The sequence below is a fragment of the Mobula hypostoma genome, chromosome 18 (genome assembly GCF_963921235.1).
Source record: "Mobula hypostoma chromosome 18, sMobHyp1.1, whole genome shotgun sequence".
NCBI lineage: Eukaryota > Metazoa > Chordata > Chondrichthyes > Myliobatiformes > Myliobatidae > Mobula > Mobula hypostoma.
This window is the reverse complement of record NC_086114.1, coordinates 36654800-36682302: the sequence shown is the minus strand read 5'-3', so window position 1 is coordinate 36682302 and position 27503 is coordinate 36654800. Positions and strand designations below refer to the sequence as shown.

At 44.6% G+C, this 27503-nt stretch overlaps 1 protein-coding gene across 3 annotated transcripts in view; it reads right to left on the bottom strand.

Moving 5' to 3' along the window:
- Positions 1-1404: 1404 nt before the first annotated feature.
- mmrn2a (multimerin 2a) overlaps positions 1405-27503 on the bottom strand; it is a 45737-nt gene continuing 19638 nt past the window's right edge. The window contains exons 2-7 of one of the 3 annotated variants that reach the window (XM_063070733.1): positions 27135-27245; positions 23126-23232; positions 20012-20089; positions 16334-16498; positions 4248-6257; positions 1405-1784 (exon numbers count right to left, since the gene is read on the bottom strand). In XM_063070733.1, the coding sequence (XP_062926803.1) occupies positions 1405-1784; positions 4248-6257; positions 16334-16498; positions 20012-20089; positions 23126-23232; positions 27135-27245 (2851 nt within the window). The remainder of the gene's footprint in view (positions 1785-4247; positions 6258-16333; positions 16499-20011; positions 20090-23125; positions 23233-27134; positions 27246-27503) is intronic. The other 2 variants (XM_063070734.1, XM_063070735.1) reach the window with 2 other exon arrangements.

Here is a 27503-nt window from a genome sequence, read left to right as displayed (position 1 = left end):
GTCCTTCAGATATAGAGATATTGTTCAACTGGAGGCATTTCAATTAACTAATACCTAGTCAACCAAACCAATTATCATCCTATCTGTTTTTAAACATACCCATACAATCTATAACCTCTTCTGTCTTTTTAAGTATTCTGATAGAAATGTCCTATAAGTAATCTCTATACTTCCAAGCTGCTTGAAGCAGAATTCCAAAGCCACATGATACCATGTTATGGTTTATTTGGAAAGTTTATGTACTAAGTACACACACAAAATTATTCTCTTTTTGTAACACATTCTACATTCTCAACCTTGAAATCTCCTCTTATTATGGTCTGCTTTTCATCTAATTGCTTTCACCAGTCTCATCTCCAGATTATGTACATCTTTAAAAAACCTTTTCATTTTGTGTTACAGTTTTACTGACTCAATATAGTTGCACTGAGTATCTGAACTGCAGTTTAAATTGGGGTCACTCATGATCTGTTGAACTTCTCCATCTTAGATCATTTTATTTAAATGTTAAATCCTTTTGTGGGGAAACGTGTTGACCAACTTGATTTATTTGCGCATTGGAAACTGTTGCTGCTTTCACTTTTGCACAGAACTCGCAACTATGACCACCTGCCATAGAACATTGACTTGTTATTAGTTTGCCTTATTGAAGGTTTTTCATTCGAATTAAAATAATATTATTTTTTAAAAATTCTTTTGCAGATGGGAAGTCATGAATTCCGTAAATAGTTCTCAATTCCCCATCCTTTCTCACTGAATGGAAAAAGTAACACTAAATCAGTTCTCCTTTTGCAAAAAAAAATCTTGGAAAAGGCAGGGGGGGGGGAAAGAGGTAAATTTAGCAAGCACATTTATGGGAAACAAATGAACAGTGAGTGTTGGTTCAAACCAGGAATCAATTTCTTAGGCAAGCAGTATGTCCAACATTTTCTGCTTCAATTTAAAGAAATGTATTTATTCTCTTGTTCGTATTCAATGTAAGTGATTGGGAGAGAAATGGGTGCATTGATCAGATTTCAAGGAAGTGTTTATATGTACAGAGATCAAAACTCAGTTCTCAAGAGTTCTAAGACTGGAAATTAAGATGCATTCTCATAGATAACTTATCTGAGGAAAAGATCATTGACCACTATAATACAGTTCAGATTTCTGCACTAATACCATGCTGACCGTATGAACAGAATTCACCATTTATTACTATAAGTATCCAAATTTGTATACTATTGTGATCTAATGGAGGTGCATTATGGGAAAGTGAAAGCATGTGACTTTGGATTTATTCTGTCCATAAGACCCAGGCAAAGTCTGTTGAGGAGCACTTGCTGAAGAGTAGTTTCTGAAGCAGAAACTTCCAATAGTGACTTCCATTAAACTTGCTTCATTTTCAGGACTGGTAACAAGCTCTTAGGATGTTTTAAATAAAAGAAATCCTCCAAATGTGGTTTCCAGATGAGTCCATTGAATTACAGAGCCTTGTGTCACCTCCACCCACACGTGTTGTCCTTTGTTGAGCTCAAGAATAGCATAGCCCCAGTCTCTGCTGCTCTGTGTGCTACCCTGAAGTATGAATGCATGCTGGCCATCAACTGAAAGAGCACCAAGACCAGGGCCTTGGCCAAATTCCACAGTCACCACAAACATGTAGATGCCTTTGAAGGGAGCTTTGAAATAGCCTTTTTCCTTTAAATAGCCATCTCCATAGTTAAGAAAAATCCAGTCAAAATTCAAAATCTTGCTAGTTTCAGAATTGTTGGAAAGTCCCACGAAAAATGCAGCCTGGAATTCTAAACAGATAAAAAGTGAAAAGAAATTAAAACTAAGCAATTAATTGCCATTTTTAGCTAGTCATTTAAATAAGTGTTCCTTTGATACAAGGAGGTTTCTTTAATACTAACAGTACTGTGCAAAACTCTTAGGCACACATATATATAGCTAGGGTGCCTAATACTTTGGCAGAGTACTGTATTTGGCAACATGCAGCAAAGAACAAATTTGTCAATCTGGTGGGAGTAAAGGATGTTGGGGATGGCAAGAGTGTTGGACAGGTGGCAGAGAAGTGCCCGGGGGTGGGGGTGGTGGTGTGGAGCTGGCACTGGTACAGACACACACAGCACTGAGACACCAGGCAGGGTCATTTGATTCCAAACATTTGGTTTATTGATCATTACACAATGTCTTTCTGGTGCTTCTTGCTTCCTGCTCCCTCCCCACTTTTTCCCTTTTTCCAACCATACTGTACTTTGACATCCTAGTTATATGTCTGTGACTTTTGCAGAGTATTGTACATACGCACTGATGAAGGTTGAGAAATGAGTACTTAGAAGATGCCTGTTTTATCAGTCTTGGCAAAGAATAGAAGAGCAGGGAAACCTTTCTGGAACTATAAAGCATTAGCTTGGTCACATTTAGCCTACAGTTGGTCTTTAGACTGGGAATATGAGAAGACTAGAGACATTTCAAATGTACAAGGTACTCCAATAAATAGTATAGCTGTAACATAACAGGATCAGGTTTATTTGTCACTGATATAAGTAGTGAAATTTGTTATTTAGTGGCAGCAGTACAGTGCAAGCATAACAAATTACTATAAGCTACAATAAAATATATAAATTGTGCAAAAGAAGAATAGGGGGGTAGTATCAGTTCATGACCATTCAGAAATCTGATGGCAGAGGGGAAGAAGGTGGACCTAAAATGCTGAGTGTGGGTCTTCAGGCTCGTGTATCTCTGATAATAATGCAAAGTCCCAATTTTTGTACTCAGTATCCTGATTGAAGAGAACAAGCCAGAATAAGAAAGTGGTGGGGGGGGGGGGGTGGAAGGAGTACGAACTGGGGGTGATGGGTGAACCCAGGTTGATGGGGGAGGAGGATAAAGTGAGAAGCTGGGAGGTGATAGGTGGAAAAAGTAAAGGCTGAAGAAGGAGGATCTGTCATTAACTGTAGTGATATTATGGCTCAACCAAGTCTAGACCATAGCCAAGCATTCTAACAACTGAAACTGGTTAAGTAAAGTGATGTGAAGGAATTGAGTGAGCCAAAGAGGACTAATGCCTTTTTTTCCAGGTGATTATAATTGAGTGGTTGCATTAAGATAAGAAATTCCTTGGGAATACCAAAGTACCATGCTGGACTAGGAAGCAAAGCCATTGCAAAGGATAGAAAAGAATGGAACTGGGCAAGCACAGGTCCCACCTATTGGAATAAAGGTGGAAACGCTTTGGATGAAGATGTCAAGTTGAGTTCATTGTTTTATGCACAAGCATGATGAAAAACCTGCTTGCAGCATCATGTATGTACAGACAATACACAGAATATGTAGATGGAGGTGGCTGGGTTAAACAGTCATAATGTAATCAGCAACTGGTTGTATTGAATGTGATTTGTTGGCACAATAAAAAATTAGGTATTTTTTAAAAAAAGAATAAATAGAAAGGCTAAGTAGGTTAGAACTTTATTCACTGGAGTGCAGGAGAATGAGGGGACATCTTACAGAGATATACAACATTATGAGGAGTATAGATAGGAGGAATGCATACAGGCTTTTCCTCCTCAGGTTGGGTGAGACCACAAATAGAAGTCATAGATTTAGGCTGAAAGGTTAAATATTTAAGGGAAGCCTGAGAGGGAATGACTTTACTCAGGGATTTAAATTTATTTGTCACATGTATATTGAAACAGTGAAATGTGTCATTTGTGCTAACAACACACTGGAGGATGTTCTGGGGGCAGCCTGCAAGATGATAATGTGTGGAACAAGCTGCCAGTAGAGTGGTAGATGTGAGTTCACCTGTAACATTTAAGTAAAGTTTGGATGAGAGGGGCATGGAGGGCTATAGTCCAGGTGCAGGTAGTTGAGACTAAGCAGAAGGTCGGGCTGGTGCAGACTAGATGGGCCAAAGTACCTGTTTCTGTGCTGTAGTGGGCTGTGAATCTATAACTATACAAGACGGTGAAAAAAGAGAGCGTGTTCAATTGTGTCAGTGGATGCAGGTACCGTGAGAGGGATATTCCATGTGGTATGTCAAAATGTTGCTGCAAAGGAGACAGAAGTAGGGATTCTTTGGGCAGAACCTCCAGAGGTACCCATGGAAGATTGGTAATATGCTGGTGGTAATCAAATTTCAAAATGAAGAAAGGCTTTGCAGGGGGTTTGAAGTGTTGGAGATGTGGAGGGAGTCAAATTGAAATCCGGTGAAAGGAAGAGGAATGCACTATCACAGATACCTGTCAACACCATGTACTCACCCTGTGCAGATAGGCTTCTCTTTCCGTTGCCTACAGCTGAAAAATTTCTATAAATGCCCAGATGTTTATTGCCATGGTGATTTTCCCTGTGCTGCTTTCTTGTTCGCTTTAAGCCTAAACCACCTCGTCCTGTGTGGAATGTCCCGTTAGAAAGCCTGTCTGTATTGCCAATGAGCTTCTGAAACTCGGAGATGTGACTTTCCAGAAGCTGCTTCAAAGATGATACATCCAGCTGCAGAGACTCTACTGACTCTGTAAACTGCTCCTTCATCTGTTCCAAGCTATGATTATAGTAATTGTCTTTGGAATTACAGTGGGACTTCAATTTAACTAATTGTAGGTTCAACATCTCGATGTCTTTTTTCTTGAATGATATTTCACTGGTTCCATGTTGTAAATCATCCCATTTTTCTTCAATTGCCTCATTTTCTGTTTCCATATATTGAGGGTCATCTGTATCATCTATTTCTGAAGAACTTTCTTTCAAGAAGTTTTCTTCTTTTTCCTCAGCACCAGTTAGTTCATGTATTTCATTACTCATCCTGTCTTCATCAAGAAGCTGCAACTTCATTTTGATATCTTCCAAAATAATTTCATGAGCCGCAAGATTTTTCTCTGTCTCGTTTAGGATTTGATATAAAGTGCTCATAGAAAGAAGTTGAAGATCTGATGCACCCTCAGATGTAACCTCTAATATATCTTGTTCCAACAAGTGCTCCAAAATCAGTGTGTGCCTCAAAGCATCCTCCAGAAGGGAATTGAATGAACTATTGAGGTATTTAATACGAGAGTCCATGATAGCGTCAAATTTTTTCAAAGAGCTAATATCCTTCATAATCATGGCAGAATTCCTCTCAAGTTTTAAGATGTCTTCTGTTAAAGTATTTTGCTTTCCTTCCTGCAAGAACTGGAAGTCCTGGATTTGTTGACGAATTTGTTGTAAAGCCATGAAGAGGTCTTGCACAGAATCATTTAAGCTGTTGCTTAGTTCTAGTTCTTGCTGCTTGACATAATTCAGATCAACGTGCATTTTGTCCATAAATTCACTGGCATTTCTCAGGTTATCAATAACCAAACTATTATCTGCAGATAATTTTTGACAGTCACAAAGCTGCTCAACTTGTGGTATACCATACAACAGCTGATCCAGTTCTTTAACTTTATTGTTGAGTTTGGAAATAAGTTCATTGTGACCTAAGTTTTGACGGTTAAAGGAGACATTCAGTCCCAGCGCTACTTCCATAAAACCTGCCCAGGTCTTATTCAGTTTTTGATTCATTTCTACCTTAAGGCCAGCTATCATTTCTGCACAGCTGGACTCCTGCTTCTCCAACGCTTGTTGCAAAGTGGCAACCTGGTCTGATGCAGGATCACACAATCCACACAATACATTTGTTAGATTGCTTGAATGAATTTGAAGAGCAGCACTGAGTTTATCGGAGATTTCTTTTGTCATTCCCATTTCTTGGTGAGCATCTTTCAAGTTGCATGATGAACATAATTTTGGTCCTTGGAGCTTAGCTGTTTTTGCTATACTTTGATTTAAAACATAGATTTCTTGCCAAAGTCTATCTTGATCTTTCCTTAATTTGGCTGTTGTGTTATCTAGAAGTTGTGATTTAATCTGGATCAACTTCTGACTGCGCTTGACCTTTAGGTCGATCTCCGTCTTAATTGTGGTCATGTTATGGTCAACATTAACCCTCTGAGCATGCAGCTCTTTATCAACTCTCCATTGTTGACCTCTCAATGTGTCTTCAAGTTTATGTAGCTGCTCACTGTTTTCATCAAGTTTCAGTTTTAACCTGATACCCAGTTCTTCAAGTTCCCTTTGATGTTTTAAAAGCTTATTATGATTCGCCCTGTCGATCTCTATACCTTGCGACAAATTGAAGACTTTGTTAGACAGGACCAGTATGCTGCTGTTCATGCTTGTCCATAAGGAATGAAGGTGCTGATTCAAAAAGTTTTCAACATGAGACTTTACCGCATCCTGAAGGTCTGGTAATTCTATTAAAGCAAAAAAAAAAGTCATAGAGTCATACAAGCCCTCTGACCCAACTGCTTCATACTGACCATAGTGCTCATCAAAGCTAATCTATTTGGCCCACATCCCTCCAGCTTTTTCTATCCATGTACCTGTACAAGTGTCGTTAATGTGCCTGTCTCAACCCTGGCAGCTCGTTCTATGTATACACTACCCTCTTTGAGGAACCTGTCCCTCAGATTTCTCCTGAATCTTATCCCCTGTCTCCTTAAATCTATGCCCTCTAGTGTTTGATACCCTTTCTCTGGGGAAAAAGGTCTTTACTCCATATATTGAGCCAGCAGTAAATGTTTTAAAAAGGTTGTAAACGTGAAAGTGAGGTAACAGGTTGGTGCTGTGGGAAGAGATTCCAGAGGGATGGGTCTCAGATGAACAAATGCAGAGAATGTAGAATGGTGTATAATCTTGGAAAGCAGCTGTTCAGAAAATAGGTTGTTCAAAGTAAAAGCAAGGGTTTTGCATCTCAACAGTAGAGAAATGGAATACATCTTATTTACAGTGGGGGCAGCATGAAGCATCTTCTAAGGAAGCCATTTCCAGTGACCACTGCAAAATAAATGGAGTAAGTGTGAATGAAGAAGAACATTCATTATGCAGAGAACTGCTATTCTTTGGTGCAATGAAGGTAGATAAAGGATGTCAGGAATCAAGAGGAAGAGGTGAACAATATAATGGAGTTAGAATGCTATTCTCTCAACCCCAAAGAATAGGTTTGTAAAGTGGGCATGAGTGGTTTGTTTAACTTTCTTTCCATGATATATATTTGAGTGCTGAAAGATTTAATTCCACAAGTCTTAAATGAAGACCATCGAATTATAGAAGACAGTCCATCAGCTTGAACTGGTTTTTTATAAGGTTATCAGTCTCATTCCATCAGCATCCTCGTAAATTTTCTCTGCATTCTTTCAATCTTTTTGATATCTTTCCTGCAGATAGATGACCAGAGCAGCACGCAATACTCCAAATTAGACCTCCTCAATGTCTTATACAACTTCAAAATAACATCCCAACTCCTGTATACTTTTGTCCAATTCCATTCTAGCTCTGTTTGGAAAGCCCAGACTGATGCAGTTTCTGATTCAGAGATACAGATCAAAACCACTTATGACCTCCCTGAATCTATGGAAAGATGTAGCAGCGCTACCCGTACTACTTCCTACCTCACACATACTTTATTATACGGCTGTTATTTTTCTTTTTCTCCTGCACGTTTCCCAGACAGTTTAGTTGAACTTTTTTCCAACTATATCTCACAAAGACATTAATCCCTGTCCTGTTGTTTTGCAACTAATGCGTATCAGCCCACAAAATTAGTCCTAGAGTCCCAGAAATTTACTTCCCGTCCCTTACACAAAGGAAAGGTGAACTGAGAAATGATTTAAGACCATAGGACATAGGACCAGAATTAGGCCATTCAGCCCATCGAGTCTGCTCTGTCATCTGATCTAGCTGATTTATTCCCCCTCAACCCATTCTTCCTTTTCCCGGTAACCTTCGACACCCTTATGAATTAAGGATTTATTAACCTCCACTTGAAATATACCACCACAGGAGTCTGTGGCAGTGATTCTGTGTCATCAAACCAGCCCCGGGAGATGCTGGCAAGCATTTCTGTTCATACAGACTCAGCCAGCCCCACCATGACCACCACCCTCACTACCATTGAGGACATCTTCAAGAGGCAGTGCCTAAGAAGTATCCATCAACAAAGACACTCAAAATCTGGGATATGCCTTCATCTCAATACTACCCTCAGGGAGGTGGTACAGGAAACTGAAATACCACGCTCAGCAGTCCGGGAATATCATCTTTTCCTCCACTTTCACTGAATGGTTCATGACCTCATTATTTTTTATACACTATTATTTCTGTAAATATAGTTTTTTATGACTTTATGCTGTACTGCTGTTGCAAAACAATACATTTCACATCATATATCAGTGATAATAAATCAGATTCTGGTTCTGATTCTGAGCATCTCCCTTGCGTTTGAATTTAGTTGCAGTAACATCAAAATCCTTTAGGAGTCAGTGTCCTTAACACTATCTGACAATTTTTCCATTTCCTCATCCCCTTTGGAAATTAAATAAATTCACAGGTGAAGGTCTTACTGGTGAGGAGCATTTGGCCCCTGTGCCTACACTAGATCGTGGAAAGAACTATCCAATTTAGTCTACAGCCTTCATTTTTCTCTACAAATATGCCTTTTAACAATTCTTATAGAATCCAAATCTGCTTTCTGCTCCCCAGGCCTGACAACTTTTCAACAAGCATTTTCATTGGATTTTGTCTATTTGTTATAAGAAAAAGATGCAAATTAAATCTGCACGTAAGGGTTTTATTAAAACCCCTGCAATCGATGTTAGTTACCATAGAATTGTACAGCACAGAAACAAGCCCTTCAGCCCACAATATCTGTTCTACATTAAACTAAATCTCTTCTGCCTGTCCATGAAACATAACCCTCCATTTCCTGCATACTCGTGGGTCCTCATAAGTGGCTCTGTCCCCTATTCCACCACTTTCCCCAGTAACCTATTCCAGGCATCTACCACTGTGTGTGTGTGTGTAAAAAAAAACTTGCCCATATATCTCTTTTAACCTTCTCCCTCCCACCTTAAGTGCACAACCTCTCATACTTAACACTTCTACCTTGTGAAAAAGGGTCTGGGCGTCTATGGAGAAAACAACATGAGTTTGTCCAATCTCTCATGATAACTCACACCCACTAATCCAGGTACACCTCTTCCTCTTCCTTTCTAACAATCTCCACATTCTTCCTGTAAAAAGGTGATCAGAATTGGACACTAAATTTAAAGTGTGGCCTAACCAAAGTTTTATATAACTGCAACTTGACTTCCTTATTCTTATACTCATTGCCGCAAACAAAGAAGGCAAGTATGCCACATGCCTTCTCTATCACCCTATCAACTTGTGCAGCCATTTTCAGTGAGCTATGAACTTGGACTTCCAAGATCACTATACATCAATGCTCTAATTGTCCTCCCATTAACTATACATTCCCTCTGCTTCCTTAGGAGTTTGTGAAGAGATTTTTGGAGTCAAGGCAGTTTTTACCACTTGGTAAAAGAGAGGCAAGACTACGCAGGCGCGTGACGTCAGCCAGTAGAGCGCGAAAAGTTTAAAAAGAAGACCACCATATCCAGCAGGCAGCAGAGTGATAGGGCTTTGGCTCAATGGGCTTCGGTGGTAACGGGATGAGGTGAGGTAGGTTTACTGGTTTTATTTGTGGAAAGGAGGAAGTATGTGTGTGAGGCTAGTTTTCCATGCTTGGTGTCAGATGTGAGAGGTCCTGGAGTCTCCCAGCCTCCCGGACAGCCATATCTGCACCAGGTGTGTTGAGCTGCAGCTCCTAAGGGACCGCATTAGGGAACTGGAGATGCAGCTCGATGACTTTTACCTGGTCAGAGACAGCGAGGAGGTGATAGAAAGGAGTTATAGGCAAGTGGTCACACCGGGGTCACGGGAGACAGACAAGTGGGTAACAGTCAGGAGAGGGAAGGGGAAGAGTCAGGGACTAGAGAGTACTCCGGTGGCTGTACCCCTTGACAATAAGTTCTCCTGTTTGAGTACTGTTGGGGGGACAGCCTACCTGGGGGAAGCGACAGTGGCTGTGCCTCTGGCACAGATTCTGGCCCTGAGGCTCAGAAGGGTAGGGAAAGGAAGAGGAAGGCAGTAGTGATGGGGGATTCTATAGTTAGGGGCTCAGACAGGTGATTCTGTGGATGCAGGAAAGAAACTCAGATGGTAGTTTGCCTCCCAGGTGTCAGGGTCCGGGATGTTTCAGATCGCGTCAAAGATACCCTGCAGTGGGAGGGAGAACAGCCAGAGGTCGTGGTACATGTTGGTGCCAATGACATAGGAAAAGGAAAGAGGTCCTGAAAAAAGAGTATAGGGAGTTAGGAAGGAAGTTGAGAAGCAGGACTGCAAAGGTAGTAAACTCGGGATTACTGCCTGTGCCACATGACAGTGAGAATAGGAATAGAATAAGATGGAGGATAAATGTGTGGCTGAGGGATTGGAGCAGGGGGCAGAGATTCAGATTTCTAGATCATTGGGACACACATAAAAGTTGCTGGTGAACGCAGCCAGGCAGCATCTCCAGGAAGAGGTACAGTCAACGTTTCGGGCCGAGACCCTTCGCCAGGACTAACTGAAAGAAGAGATAGTAAGAGATTTGAAGGGGGGAAGGGAGGGGAGATCTTAAATGATAGGAGAAGACAGGAGGGGGAGAGATGGAACCAAGAACTGGACAGTTGATTGGCAAAAGTGATATGAGAGGATCATGGGACAGGAGGCCTAGGGAGAAAGAAGAGGAGGAGGGGGGAGAAAAGTCCAGAGGATGGGCAAGGGGTATAGTGAGAGGGACAGAGGGAGAAAAAGGAGAGAGAGAAAAAGAATGTGTGTATATAAATAAATAACGGGAGGGGGAGGGGGGCATTAGCGGAAGTTTGAGAAGTCAATGTTCATGCCGCAGGTTGGAGGCTGCCCAGATGAAATATAAGGTGTTGTTCCTCCAACCTGAGTGTGGCTTCATCTTTACAGTAGAGGAGGCCGTGGATAGACATATCAGAATGGGAATGGGACGTGGAATTAAAATGTGTGGCCACTGGGAGATCCTATGATTTCGGATCTCCCCCTCCCCCTCCCACTTTCAAATCTCTTACTAGCTCTTCTTTCAGTTAGTCCTGATGAAGGGTCTCGGCCTGAAACGTCGACTGTACCTCTTCCTAGAGATGCTGTCTGGCCTGCTGCGTTCACCAGCAACTTTTATGTGTGTTGCTTGAAATTCCAGCATCTGCAGATTTTCTCGTGTCTGGATCATTGGGACCTCTTTTGGGGCAGGTGTGATCTGTACAAAAAGGACAGGTTGTACTTGAATCCCAGGGGACCAATATCCTGGCGGGGAGGTTTGATAAGGCTACTGGGGAGAGTTTAAACTAGAATTGTTGGGGGGTGGGATCCGAACTGAAGAGACTGGGGAAGAGGAGGTTGGATCACAAATAGAGAAAGCTTAGAGACAGCGTGTGAGGGAGGATGGGCAGGTGATAGAGAAGGGACGCGCTCAGACCAAAGGTTTGAGATGTGTCCATTTTAACGCAAGGAGTATTATGAACAAAGCGGATGAGCTTAGAGCTTGGATCAGTACTTGGAGCTATGATGTTGTGGCCATTACAGAGACTTGGATGGCTCAGGGACAGGAACGGTTACTTCAAGTGCCGGGTTTTAGATGTTTCAGAAAGGATGGAGGGAGGCAAAAGAGGTGGGGGCATGGCACTGTTAATCAGAGATAGTGTCATGGCTGCAGAAGAGGTGGACACCTTGGAGGGATTGTCTAGGAGTCTCTGGGTGGAGATTAGGAACAGGAAGGGGTCAATAACTTTACTCGGTGTTTTTTATATGCCAGCCAATAGTAATAGGGATATTGAGGAGCAGATAGGGAAACAGATCCTGGAAAGGTGTAATAATAACAGAGTTGTCATGATGGGAGATTTTAATTTCCCAAATATCGATTGGCATTTCCCTAGAGCAAGGGGTTTAGATTGGGTGGAGTTTGTTAGGTGTGTTCAGGAAGGTTTCTTGACACAATATGTAGATAAGCCTATAAGAGGAGAGGCTGTACTTGATTTGGTATTGGGAAATGAACCTGGTCAGGTGTCAGGTCTCTCAGCGGGAGAGCATTTTGGAGATAGTGATCATAATTCTATCTCCTTTACAATAGCATTGGAGAGAGATAGGAACAGACAAGTTATGTCTATCCATGGCCTCCTCTACTGTCAAGATGAAGCCACACACAGGTTGGAGGAACAATACTTTATATTCCGTCTGGGTAGCCTCCAAACTGATGGCATGAACATTGACTTCTCTAACTTCCGTTAATGCCTCATCTCCCCTTCGTACCCCATCCGTTATTTATTTATTTATTTTCCTCCTTTTTTTCCTCCCTCTGTCCCTCTCACTATAACTCCTTGCCCATCCTCTGGGTTCCCCCCCCCCACCCCTTTCTCCCTAGGCCTCCCGTCCTATAATCCTCTCCCTTCTCCAGCTTCATATCCCTTTTGCCAATCAACTTTCCAGCTCTTAGCTCCATCCCTCCCCCTCCTGTCTTCTCCTATCATTTTGGATCTCCCCCTCCCACTTTCAAATCTCTTACTAACCCTTCTTTCAGTTAGTCCTGATGAAGGGTCTCGGCCTGAAACATCGACTATACCTCTTCCTATAGATGCTGTCTGGCCTGCTGCGTTCACCAGCATTTTTTGCGTGTGAATTTAGAAAAGCGTTTAATCAGCGCAGGAAATTGGAAGCTTAAATTGGAAACAGATGTTCTCGGAAAAGTACAAAAGAAATGTGGCAAATGTTCAGGGGATGTTTGTGTGGAGTTCTGCATAGGTATGTTGCAATGAGACAGGGAAGTTATGGTAGGGTACAGGAACCATGGTGTACAAAGGCTGTAATAAACCTAGTCAAGAAGAAAAGAAAAGCTTACAAAAGGTTCAGAGAGCTAGGTAATGTTAGTGATCTAGAAGATTATAAGGCTAATAACAGGAACTCTGCAGATGCTGGAAATTCAAGCAACACACATCAAAGTTGCTGGTGAACGCAGCAGGCCAAGCAGCATCTATAGGAAGAGGCGCAGTCGACGTTTCAGGCCGAGACCCTTCTCGTCAGAACCTGACGAAGGGTCTCGGCCTGAAACGTCGACTGCGCCTCTTCCTATAGATGCTGCTTGGCCTGCTGCGTTCACCAGCAACTTTGATGTGTGTTGCTTAGATTATAAGGCTAACAGGAAGGAGTTTAAGAAGAAAATTAGGAGAGCCAGAAGGGGCCATGAGAAGGCCTTGGTGGGCAGGGTTAAGGAAAACCCCAAGGCATTCTACAAGTATGTGAAGAGCAAGAGGATTAGACGTGAAAGAATAGGACCTATCAAGTGTGACAGTGGGAAAGTATGTATGAAACCGGAGGAAGTAGCAGAGGTACTTAATGAATACTTCAGTATTCACTATGGAAAAGGATCTTGGTGATTGTAGTGATGACTTACAGCAGATTGAAAAGCTTGAGCATGTACATACTAAGAAAGAAGATGTGCTGGAGCTTTTGGAAAGCATCATTGGATAAGTTGCTGGGACTGGATGAGATGTACCCCAGGCTACTATGTGAGGTGAGGGAGGAGACTGCTGAGCCTCTGGCGATGATCTTTGCATCATCAATGGGGACAGGAGAGATTCTGGAGGATTGGAGTGTTGCAGATGTTGTTCCTTTATTCGGGAAAGGGAGTAGAGGTAGCCCAGGAAATTACTGTAGATCAGTGAGTCTTACCTCAGTGGTTGGTGAGTTGTTGGAGAAGATCCTGAGAGGCAGGATTTATGAACATTTGGAGAGGTATAATATGATTAGGAATAGACAGCATAGCTTTTTCAAGGGCAGGTTGTGCCTTATGAGCTGATTGGATTTTTTTGAGGATGTGAGTAAACATATTGATGAAGGAAAAACAGTAGATGTAGAGAATATGGATTTCAGCAAGGCATTTTATAAGGTACTCCATGCAAGGCTTATTAAGAAAGTAAGGAGGCATGGGATCCAAAGGGACATTACATTGTGGATCCAGAACTGGCTTGCCCACAGAAGGCAAAGAGTGGTTGTAGACAGGTCATATTCTGCATGGAAGTTGGTCACCAGTGGAGTGCCTCAGGGATCTGTTCTGGGACTATTACTCTTCATGATTTTTATAAATGACCTGGATGAGGAAGTGGAGGGATGGGTTAGTAATTTTGCTGATGACACAAAGGTTGGGTGAGTTGTGAATAGTGTAGAGGGCTGTCAGAGGTTACAACAGGACATTGATAGGATGAGAAACTGGGTTGAGAAGTGGCAGATGGAGTTCAACCCAGATAACTGTAAGGTGGTTCATTTTGGTAGGTCAAATATGGCAGAATATAGTATTAATGGTAAGACTCTTGGCAGTGTGGAGGATCAGAGGGATCTTGGGGTCTGAGTCCATAGGACGCTCAAAGCAGCTGCGCAGGTTGACTCTGTGGTTAAGAAGATGTACTGTGTATTGGCCTTCATCAATCGTGGAACTGAATTTAGGAGCCGAGAGGTAATGTCGCAGCTATATATAGGACCCTGGTCAGACCCCACTTGGAGTACTGTGCTCAGTTCTGGTCGCCTCACTACAGGAAGGATGTGGAAGCCATAGAAAGGGTGCAGAGGAGATTTACATGGATGTTGCCTGGATTAGGGAGCATGCCTTATGAGAATAGGTTGAGTGATCTCAGCCTTTGCTCCTTGGAGTGACGGAGGATGAGAGGTGACCTGATAGAGGTGTATAAGATGATGAGAGGCATTGATCATGTGGATAGTCAGAGGCTTTTTCCCAGGGCTGAAATTGTTGCCACAAGAGGACACAGGTTTAAGGTGCTGGGGAGTAGGTACAGAGGAGATGTCAGGGGTAAGTTTTTTACTCAGAGTGGTGAGTGCCCCATCACTGAACTGTTCCCACCATCTGTGGACTCACTTTCAAGGACTCTTTATCTCATGTTCTTGATATTTATTGTTTGTTTAGTTATTATTATTGCTTTCTTTTTGTATTTGTACAGTTTGCCTTTTGCACACCGATTGTTCACCCTGTCGGTGCAGTCTTTCATTGATTCTATTATGGCTATTGGATTTATTGAGTATGCCTGCAAAAATGAATCTCAGGTTTGTATTTGGTAACATATGTGTGCTTTGCAATTAAATTTACTTTTGACTTTTAACCTGTATCAGACTTTCCAAAGTGTAACACATCATATTTGCTTGGATTAAGCTCCATCTGCCATTTATCTGCCCATATCTGTAACTAATCTATATTCTGCTATATCCTTCGAGTCCTCAAAACTGCACAACTCCACTGATCTTTGTGTTGTCTAAGTTAACTAACCCACCTATCTACATTTGCATCCAAGACATTTACATGCAGTACATCACAACAGCACAGGCCCAGCACCAATCCTTGCAGAACACCACTGCTCAAGCACTATTGGTCTGGGAAAAGGCCTTTACATAAAATTTCAACACTGAAGTTGACAAGATTGTTTATAGGCAGCTGGAGGTAGAAGATTAGAAATTTAAAAAACCTGCAGAAGCTTGAAATCTGAAACAATAAATAGATAATATTGTAAAAACTTGGCAGGTCAGACAGCACCTATGGAAAGATGAGCAGTCAATGTCTTGGGTTTGTGACACCCGGAACATTTTAGAATTATGACATAGCATCACAGAGTAGAAACATTGACCTGATAAAGTGTCTCAATCTGAAATGTTGACTGTTTATTTATCTCCATTGATGCTGCGTGACCTGCTGAGTTCCTCGAGTATTTTGTACGGGTCGCTCTGGATTTCCAGTATCTGCAGAATCTCTTGTGCTTATAACATTGACTGTTTCTCCATCCACAGTTGCTGAGTGTTTCTAGCACTATCTGTGGAAGTTGGGAACTCTCTCTGATGAACTGCAAACCAGTGGCCCAATTGCTGTTTTGATTGGTGAATGAAGTGATTTGAGGAAAGGCAAATATTCAAATTGGATCATATGGGTCAACCATGAATGATGAAATAAGTTCAGTTTCAAAACTTGCCATCGTTTGAAAGCCTGAATTCAATAATTAGCAAAATGTGGAAGGATTAGCAGGTCTCATTGGGAGTATCCATGAGGCTGACTGCGTATAATAAAATTCCAGCGATTCATTCTACCGAAGGAAGCCTGCCAATCTCACTTGAGCTCAGGCCCTATTAAACTAATGGTGAACTACCCTCTGCGTTGACAGTTCACACAGTTACAGAGAAAGCAGGTCATTAACTTGGAGCAGCTGAGGTTGGGCAGTCTGAGCCTGTGTTGTCTGAGAATAAATGGTTTAAAATTCCTGGTTTCCTCTAAGCATTCTGGGGAAGATCCATGCACAGGTGCTAAGGATAAAATGGCCACTGATTGTATATTCAGACCATTGCCGAGCTGTTCCTTGTGGCTGTGGTCAATGTGTACCTGTTTGGTTTCCATTACTTTCCTTTGAGTGGTTTATTTTCCTTGGGCTGCTCGATACATGGTGGAAGCCCTGCATGATGGCAGCGGGAGCAGAAATGTCATCCTGTTGCTGAAGCAGTTCCAGATCCTGGTTCTGACGGCTGTCGCTTGACAGAAGACGTTCTGCTGCAGCGGGAAGGAGCATAGATAAGTAAGGAACGCCCTGCAGGCTGAACCCTACAGAATTATCACGGGGGGCGGGGACAAACCTGAAATTGATGCAAAACCGATGGAATAAAGTAATTATCAGGTCAGGAAGAGCAGGAGGAGGCCACTCGACCCCTTGTCCCTGTCCCACCAGTCTAACAACCACAGCTGATCTGGTGTTTCTTAACTCTGCTCTCCCACCACCCCTGACTTCCCCTGGATTCTACAGATCGTTCTTGGCTTTGAACTTCCAATGAGCTGTGACCATTGCCCGAGAATGTTTCATCTGTTCCTCTTTCCGCAGCTGCAGCCTTGCCTGCAGAGTATGGTTCACCTTCCCTCTCTCCCTCTTAACTTCTATCTCTTTCTCTTTCTTATATTCTATCTCTCCCTCACTCTCTCCCTCTTCACCCTCTCTTACCTTCTCTCTCCTTGGTGTTAGCATGTCAGAGGATCTGTCCTGGGTCCAGCATGTAACTACCATTAGAAAATTGCAAAGATACAGCTTGGCATCTAAAACTTTGACAAACTTCTGTAGATTGCAGTGGAGACTATGTTGACTGATTGCATCTCAGCCAGGTATGGAAACACCCATGGCCTTGTAAAGAAAAGCCTACAAAAAGTAGTGGATACAGCCCAGTCCATCACAGGTAAAGCCCTCCCCACCATTGAGCACAACTAGAAGGAGCAGTGCTGCAGGAAAGCAGTATCCAATATCAAGGACCCCGCCATCCAGGCCACGTTCTCATCTTGCTGCTGCCATCAGAAAAGAAGTACAAGAGACTTGGGGCCATCAAGTTCAGGAACAGTTATTACCCCTCTGCCATCAGGCTCTTGAACCAAAGGGGGATAATCTCACTCAACACTCACCCCAACACCAAAGCCCCACAACCTATGGACTCAATTTCATATTCCTCATCTCATATTCTCAATATTTACTTATTATTTTGTTTTTCTTTTGTATTTACACTGTTGTTGTCTTGTGTGTGGTTTCTCATTGATTCTATTGTGTTTCTTTGTAGTTACTGTGAATGCCTGCAACATGCAAAATGATCCCAGGGTTGTATATGGTGACATATATGTACTTTGATAATGTTTACTTTCAACTTTCTCAACTTTTCTCTCAGTCCTCACCCCACTCCCCCACCCGCTCAATCAGCTCTGCGAAACTCGCCCCACGCTCAGCGAGCTCTCCGTAAACTCGCCCCACGCTCAGCGAGCTCTCCGTAAACTCGCCCCATGCTCAGCGAGCTCTCCGTAAACTCACCCCACGCTCAGTCAGCTCTCCGTAAACTCCACACACTCAGCGAGTTCTCCATAAACTCGCCCCACGCTCAGTCAGCTCTCCGTAAACTCGCCCCACGCTCAGCGAGCTCTCCGTAAACTCGCCCCATGCTCAGCGAGCTCTCCGTAAACTCCACACATTCAGTCAGCTCTCCGTAAACTCGCCCCACGCTCAGCGAGCTCTCCGTAAACTCGCCCCACGCTCAGCGAGCTCTCCGTAAACTCGCCCCACGCTCAGTGAGCTCTCCGTAAACTCCACACGCTCAGTGAGCTCCCCGTAAACTCGCCCCACGCTCAGTCAGCTCTCCGTAAACTCGCCCCACGCTCAGCGAGCTCTCCGTAAACTCGCCCCACGCTCAGTGAGCTCCCCGTAAACTCGCCCCACGCTCAGTCAGCTCTCCGTAAACTCGCTCCACGCTCAGCGAGCTCTCCGTAAACTCACCCCACGCTCAGTCAGCTCTCCGTAAACTCCACACACTCAGCGAGCTCTCCATAAACTCGCCCCACGCTCAGTGAGCTCTCCGTAAACTCGCCCCACGCTCAGCGAGCTCTCCGTAAACTCGCCCCACGCTCAGCGAGCTCTCCGTAAACTCCACACATTCAGTCAGCTCTCCGTAAACTCGCCCCACGCTCAGCGAGCTCTCCGTAAACTCCACACGCTCAGTCAGCTCTCCGTAAACTCGCCCCACGCTCAGCGAGCTCTCCGTAAACTCGCCCCATGCTCAGCGAGCTCTCCGTAAACTCCACACATTCAGTCAGCTCTCCGTAAACTCGCCCCACGCTCAGCGAGCTCTCCGTAAACTCGCCCCACGCTCAGCGAGCTCTCCGTAAACTCCACACGCTCAGTCAGCTCTCCGTAAACTCGCCCCACGCTCAGCGAGCTCGCCGTAAACTCGCCCCACGCTCAGTGAGCTCTCCGTAAACTCCACACGCTCAGTGAGCTCCCCGTAAACTCGCCCCACGCTCAGTGAGCTCCCCGTAAACTCGCCCCACGCTCAGTGAGCTCTCCGTAAACTCGCCCCACGCTCAGTGAGCTCTCTGTAAACTCCACACGCTTAGTGAGCTCTCCGTAAACTCGCCCCACGCTCAGTCAGCTCTCCGTAAACTCGCCCCACGCTCAGTCAGCTCTCCGTAAACTTGCCCCATGCTCAGTGAGCTCTCCGTAAACTCCACACGCTCAGTGAGCTCTCCATAAACTCCACACGCTCAGTGAGCTCTCCGTAAACTCCACACGCTCAGTGAGCTCCCCGTAAACTCCACACACTCTCTGCACACTGATCTCCCAGTTACATCCCTTCGAATCACCATCACTGAGTGAGGCTGTTTAGCCCAGTGGCTGGATCATGGTCATAAGGGACAGAATTAGGCCCTGCAGCCAACAACCATCCATCTACTCTCATACTGTTTTGCTTATCCCCACATTCTCATCAATGCCCACAGATTCCACCAGTTACCTACAATTGGGGCAGTTTACAATGGCCAATTAACCCATTCTCCAGATAAGGCCAGGCTGCCAACCTAGTGCTCTCACTGCCAATCCTTAAGTGGTGACGTGCTCAGCATTGCCAATGTAAACCATTCCCACTCACTCCCAGCACATGCCAGAAACCCCGCCACGAGGCAGACAAGAGCATGTAGGTTTCGCCGTTTCTGATCAGAGATGACTAATTCTTAAAACCAGTCCCACTGTGTCTTCAAATCAAGTCTTTCAAAATGTGCTGTGTGGTTGCAAGCTTTAGGTCACACTGCATGTGTCCCTCTGGCAGAGGCACAGATATTCTCACATGTTGTTTTCCAACAGTGTAGCGTAACTTTCTATGTATAGCCTCGAGCATTGTTACACGGCTCACCCCAATGATCCCCACCCACTGGGATTTTCGCACTTCCTCCTGTTCCCGGAGTATAGACAATGAGTCAGATGTTGGCTGTCCTGTGGGAGAGAGAAAGGCGGCATCATGTTCTGAACCCAGGCTGAAAACACAGTGGTGTGTTAGTAATAAATTTGTCCTTTTGGTATTGTTGTTTAAAACTCTACCCTCAGTTAATCGGGCAGAGTTTGCGACATCCTACTTCAGGGACGCTGGTGTTAATTTAGGGGCTGATGTTTGAAGAGAATTTTGGAGCAGAGAGAAATTGCAGAGAAAACGACCCTCGATCATGAAAAAAGCACAGGTACAGCTTCAGTGACTCTGCTGAAATGTAACCTACTTGGATTTATGATTTCTTCAGTCACTTGCTCCCTCCCTGGTGGCTTCTTTAGGGATGTTGCTCTGAGCTCCTGGGGAACTAAGGAGAACACAGCAGTTAAAACCAGGCCATTCCTTTTACCCCTCACACTGTTCTATGTAAAAACATGCCTCAGTCTTGCAGCACTCCCCAGCAGGTTGAATTGTACTTAGGACTATGGGAACTCTTTTTATCAATGTTGCCTTTTACACCTCCTGCACAGCATAGAGCACAGAACAAAGAGTATAGAAAATAGAACACAAAATCACAGTGTAGAACAGAGAACATAGAACACTACAGCACAGTACAGGACAATCAGCCCATGATGTTGCTTCCACCCAAAATTCCCAGAGGGGTATGTCGATGCTAATTTAAGAAGTGAGGTGTTGGGAGAGAAGCATAGATTTGAGTGTCTTTGCCAAGGTGAGGGAAAGGTCTGGATCCATCTCAAAGAGTTGAAGGGGAGTGTTCGGTAGGGAAGCCCAGCCCAGACTCCACCTGGTAGGTGACTCCCTGTTGGGGGAGGTGTGGACAGCTGGGTTGGAAGCGGTTTTGCTGAAGGAACTAGTGACAGAGTTCCCTCCTCTGCCACCGTGCACTGCCACATATCCCAGGATTTGGCAGGGACTGAGGGTGAGAAAGCGTCTACCTGCTGAACCATGTCTACGCCCACCTGGACAAGCCAGCAAGCACTGTGAGGGTCATGTTTTTTGACTTCTCCAGTGTGTTCAACACCATCCGCCCTGCTCTGCTGGGGGAGAAGCTGACAGCAATGAAGGTGGATGCTTTCCTGGTGTCATGGATTCTTGATTACCTGACTGGCAGACCACAGTACGTGTGCTTGCGACACTGTGTGTCCGACAGAGTGATCAGCAGCACTGGGGCTCCACAGGGGACTGTCTTGTCTCTCTTTCTCTTCACCATTTACACCTCGGACTTCAACTACTGCACAGAGTCTTGTCATCTTCAGAAGTTTTCTGATGACTCTGCCATAGTTGGATGCATCAGCAAGGGAGATGAGGTTGAGTACAGGGCTACTGTAGGAAACTTTGTCACATGGTGTGAGCAGAATTATCTGCAGCTTAATGTGAAAAAGACTAAGGAGCTGGTGGTAGACCTGAGGAGAGCTAAGGTACCGGTGACCCCTGTTTCCATCCAGGGGGTCAGTGTGGACATGGTGGAGGATTACAAATACCTGGGGATAAGAATTGACAATAAACTGGACTGGTCAAAGAACACTGAGGCTGTCTACAAGAAGGGTCAGAGCCGTCTCTATTTCCTGAGGAGACTGAGGTCCTTTAACATCTGCCAGACGATGCTGAGGATGTTCTACGAGTCTGTGGTGGCCAGTGCGATCATGTTTGCTGTTGTGTGCTGGGGCAGCAGGCTGAGGGTAGCAGACACCAGCAGAATCAACAAACCTATTCGTAAGGCCAGTGATGTTGTGGGGATGGAACTGGACTCTCTGACGGTGGTGTCTGAAAAGAGGATGCTGTCCAAGTTGCATGCCATCTTGGACAATGTCTCCCATCCACTACATAATGTACTGGGTGGGCACAGGAGTACATTCAGCCAGAGACTCATTCCACCAAGATGCAGCACTGAGCGTCATAGGAAGTCATTCCTGCCTGTGGCCATCAAACTTTACAACTCCTCCCTTGGAGGGTCAGACACTCTGAGCCAATAGGCTGGTCCTGGACTTATTTCATAATTTACTGACATAATTTACATATTACTATTTAATTATTTATCATTTTATTACTATTTAATTAGTTATGGTGCAACTGTAACAAAAAACAATTTCCCCCGGGATCAATAAAGTATGACTTTGACTATGTCAGTGCCAGCCAGCGAGCCTGCCTCGTGCCTCACATAGGTCAGTTCTGTTGTTGACCTGGTGAACACATTCCCATGCGTTGGGGACTGTTCCTTGACACACAGGTACACGGGGGGGGGGGGTACGGTGGTTTACAGGAGCAACCACACAGTGACTGTGGTTCAGCACTTTGCCTCAGCTTGAACCATACCTACAGCTGAACTGAAGAAACACAGGGATTAGTGCAAGTCTGGCTGCTTGATTTACAGTCAAGAGATTGAGATGAAGATTTTCATTTGGGACAGAAAGGTGAGGCTGCCCTGTTGGGGTTAAGGTGAGTCGTGGGGTGTGTTCAGCATTTACACTACCAAAGTACTTTAGAAGTGTTAGTGTTGTTCCTGACATAGTGCTGTGGCTAATTTACACACCACACTGGACAATGTGAATGCATGCGACCAGGTAATCTGCTTTCAGGCATTGACTGAAGTATAACCACTGCGCAGGGGAAAGGTTCCTCAAAATGTTTTACATTTACCAAAGAATCTGGGTACAGTGCAAAGAACAATCAGCTGGAAAACTCGGAGGGCTGAGCAGCATCTGCGGTGGGTGTGAGTGGTGGTGAATGAATTGTTGAGTTTTCAGGCGGATACCCTGTATCAGGACTGTCGTGTGGGTACAGCCTCTGCCTGAAGTCTCGTTCTCCAGGCTGTACATCCACCATTGCGCATCCCAGCAGACTGCACTGACCTCCTGCCTCTGGAATGGGATTTGAACCCTCGACCTTCCTGCTCTGAGGCAGGTATGATGGCTGGTACTGTGCATGATCACAGCAGCAGACTGCAGGATGCCACTGGGCCCGCGGGACTGAGGACATTGGTGCTGGATGGATGCAAAAAGCTAGATAATCAGCCATACCTTTGTTCATCCCTCCACTGTCTCTCACTGCCTTTGCTCATCCCCAGACCAGGTACAACATGACAAGAAAGTTCATTCTATTACTGCCAATCATCAGTTCTGAAAAAGAGGCATGATCCAAAATGCTATGAAGCAACAAGTGGGTGATTAAGGCGAATTTGCTCTCTCTATGGGTCATGAACTTTCTACCATACTCGTGTCTCCTCACTATGGTTGCTGAACATGAATTCCAGCAAGATCTCCCAGCCATCGTAGCAGGCCAAGTGTAACCAGGTTTAGCTTCCTTAACCCTGGATGCTAAAATCAGTTGGCTGACTGCACCTGGCAATTTTTTAGCCACAGTCAGGTGTGTCAGCTCTCATTACCTGTGTGTTCACAATTGGGTCCCACGTATCCTGGACAACACCTCCACTCCAAGGAGGTGACGATCATCTGCTTCACCTTGTAAATGGGCTTAAGAGCAAGCTGGTACCTGAATGGAGAAACCACATCAGTTAATGCACACAAAATGCGGGAGGAACTCAGCAAGTGAGGCAGCGCCTACGAAGCAGAATAAACCGTCCATGTTTTAGGCTGGCGGTAGGTGAAAGCAGGGATGGGGAGCAGGTGGGTGGGGGAGGAGGAATGAAGTAGGAGGCTGGGAGGGGACAGGTGGAAGAGATAAAGGGCTGAAAAATAAGGAATTTAAAAGGAGAGGGCAGTTGATCACTTCAGATAATATATTCCAACATCTTGGGCAGGAGAGTCATAGAGTCATAGAACACTACAACACAGAAACAGGATCTTCAGCCTATCTAGTTCATGCCATCCTGATCTTCTGCCATCCCATCAACCTGCACCTGGACCCTATTCCTCCATGTACCTATCCAAACTCCTCTTAAGTTTGGATAGATGCATAGGTGGGAGGGGTCTGTCACTAGGTTTGGGCATACCCACCACATCATCAGTTGGCAGCTTTGTAACCAGGTTGTGTCTCCACCTCTTCTTTCACACTTTCTGTCAAACCCATGCATTTGTAAACGCTCTGCCCCATTTCTGTAGCTTTATTCTGACTGAAGAATTAACTTAAATTCTTTTTACAGATGTTTTAAGTATACAATGAGAAAAAGACAAGTAAGATGGTAGATGAGAATTTATGTAAATATGATTTAATGCATTGGGGTATACAGTCGGCCCTGCTTATCCGTGGGTTCTGCATGTGCGGATTCAACCAACCGGGGATCGGGAAAACCCTGAAGTTCTCTCTCCAGCACTCGTTTGAGCATTTTTTCTTGTCGTTATTCCCTAAACAATACAGCATAACAACTACTTTACATGGCATTTACATTGTATTAGGTATTATAAGTAATCTAGAGATGATTTAAAGTATACGGGAGGTTGTGCGTAGGTTATATGCAAATACTATGCCATTTTATATAAGGAACTTGAGTATCCGTGTTTCTTGGTGTCTGCCGTGGGGGGGGGGGGGAGGCCTGGAACCAATCCCCCGCGGATAAGGAGGGCCGACTGTACTTTGACTCCAACAGTTATTGACAGGATAGTCACTCATTATCTAACCTTTGCTGTTTTAAATTTTGGCACAACTCCCTTAATTTCCAAGACACCAGGCATCAGAATTCCCAGTACCCACTCCCACTCCCACTCCCAGGATGGATCTGCTTCCCTCTCTATTTGAAGGAAGGCCTTCACCAAGCATCTCACTGCACGCACGGCTCACTCCTCAAGTACACGCAGCAGCCCCCAGAAATGTTGCAGAGCCTGATACTCCAGAAGGTCCAGGAACCACCAAGCTTTCATACTCAAAGTAAAGTAGCGGGACAGTGGCTGTGAGATTTTCAGGTGCCACCTCATCAAATGCAAACACACAAAATGCTGGAGCAACTCAGCAGGTCAGGCAGCATCTCTGGAGGAAAACAAACAGTTATTGTTTTGGGCTGAGTCCCTTCATCAAGCTAGAAACGTCAACTGTTTTCCCTGGTTGTTGCCTGGTTTTCAGAGTTCCTCCAGCATTTTGTACATGATGCTGAAGAGCTACAGCATCTGCAGAACCTTTCTATGTTCAACTCATCAAGTCGGAACTGCAAGGTGTTAAGTTAGGAGCGTGTCTGCTAGTGCCAGTAGACAGAGACCAGCATAGTCGATTATTCACCAAAACCCACTCAATATTCAGCAAAATATTCTGGTATAATTCTACACTGCCATCATAGAGAACATCCTCACATCAGCCATTACTGTCTGGTTTGGTACAGCATCCTCAAACAATGTACAAAAACTACAGTCAATTGTCAAGTCAGCAGAAAAGGTCGTTGGCTTCAGTCTTCATCACTGCAGGATTTGCACATGTCCAGGACAAAGAAGTGGGAGGAAAGGTTATCACTGCAAACTGTCTTTTCCAAAAGATCCTTTCTGGAACGTACTATAGGGCTGTTAAAACAAAAACTTAACGGCATCTTAAAAGTTTCATCCCCAAGGTAGTTAACGTGATCAACCATGCTAGTTAGCCCCCTTTCTGTTACCTCAGTCACTGCACTGTAAACACTTTAAGCCACATTTTTGCACCTTTATTCCATATCTGTACTTAAATTTTATTTTTATATAATTCTTCATTCTTTATAATTGTTGTATGTTCTTTGTTGTATGTCGAGCCAACACACCACAGCTAATTCCTAATACATGTAAATGTATACCGTGAATAAAGTTGATCCTTGAAGTTGACCCTTAAGTGGAGGGAGAAATTCAGAACGTAGGTTCCCACAAACATTGCCACCCAGTTGCACGATCCAGAACTCCCAGTCCTTTGTTCCCTATGTGCATGGGAAACGTCCGTCAGTACACTCATCTTCATCCTGTCCGTCGCCTCTTTGAGGACCTGCGCCACTCCTGTGAAGCTGAGTGTTGGGATTCCCAAATGGTGGGTCTTCCATGTTCAGGAGTAAAGGTAAAATTCTCCACTTGCCAGGCTCAATGGGGATAATGCCACACTCCGTGAACATTCCTGCTTTCTCCTAACTTTGCTCAGATCTTACATGTGAAGATGCTATTTAGGAATCATCTATCAGCTCATCTTCCTCACCTCCGTCCCTCAGCCCTGCCTGTGCACACCCACCCGCACTCACACTCTCCATTTCCCCACGACCTAAACCATCTCCTTCAATTCCTTTCCAGATCCATTGCTGAACACCCCACCCCACTGTAACACCTACCAGCATTGTCAATCTCACTTTACCTGCAGCAAGTGTGCCTAGCACATCAAAGATCATGTTCGATGTGGTCAGACCCTTTGTTCTCAAGGTTGTTGACCAGATTATGGGCCCTTGATTCCAAGCTGCCTGTACGTAGAATTCCATTTTTGGGTCCTTCCAATTCCACCTCCAGAGCCCCCCATGCTGCAAGGGGTTTCTGAGTAATGACTGGTGTATTCCTCCAATCAGCCCACCTATTCCTCTTCTACCGACGCTCATCTTCCTGTTTTCAAATTCAGCATCTCGTCTCCTGTGTGTCCTAATAAACTCTTTGAACATTTCCTCCAGCCTCTTTGCTAGCATAGCCCCCAGAATGGCTCAGAATTTCCCCCCGGTCATCATCACTGTGCAGTGATGGGAACCCAACAGTCCCAATCCCGACCTCTGTGGCCAAAGCCTTCCCTGAACTACCTGCATCGTGGTTTCATGTTGGGAAGGCCAAACTTCCCGAGTGCAGCACTGACAAAACTAAAACCAAGCTGCTCTTTCTCACTGGGAGACCTACACCCCTGACTGAGGCCCAATCAATTCCTTGCTGTCCACTGGAATGTTCAGTACAACCCTTGGCATCTCATCTGCCCCTACCATTACTGAACTGCAATTTGTCTAATTAACAGTATCTACAATCCTTCCTCACCCACACTCCTCAAACCCTCAGTCACCCCTCCATCACATATCCATCCTTCTTCAATCACTTCAAATCTGCAGCAGTCCACCCATCCTCTTTGGCTTGTGCAATGAAACTCTCGGAGTGATCTAATGGGTTCCTTTGCCTTGTCTGCACAATGGTTCGGAGTTTGAACCACAGGCACAAGCCTCTCCACTGTTGAGGATATCGTCAAAAGGTGCTGCAAGAAGGTAGCATCCATCACTAAGGATCCTCACCATCCAGCACATACCCTCTTCTCACTGCCCCATCAGGGTAGAGGTTCAGGAGCCTGAAAGCCCACACTCAACAACTTAGAAACATCATCTTCCCCTCTGCTGACAGATTTCTGAACGGCCTATGAATACCACCTTTTTATTCCTTTTTTTGCACTATTTATTTATTTTATAATGATTTTATGCCTTTGCACTGTTCTGCTGACACAGAACAACTAACTTCAGGACATCTAAGTGATATGGTACTTACACTGTGTTCTGGCAGTTGACACAGGGCTCTGTTGGCCTTTGGACAAACCGTTCCACTCCACATGAAACCACAGTAGTGGACAATCTCGACTTCACAAAGGCACACCAGTTCCTGAAAGAGGGAGAGAGAAAAAGGAGATTTGGGAGTTAATTCTGGTATCTTCTTCTTTAAGCCCATCACCCCTACTGGAGCATAGGCCACTGACAACAGCTCATCAGAGTCCTCTTTCCTGGGCCGGTCTTTCACTACGTCACCAAGTGTGGCCCATCTTCTTGGTGCATCCTCTCCCAGGAATGAGGTCTTTGGAGCTTCTTGGTGTTTCTGTGGAATTTTATAGGATTCAGATGCCAGCCCCACGTCCAACCCACC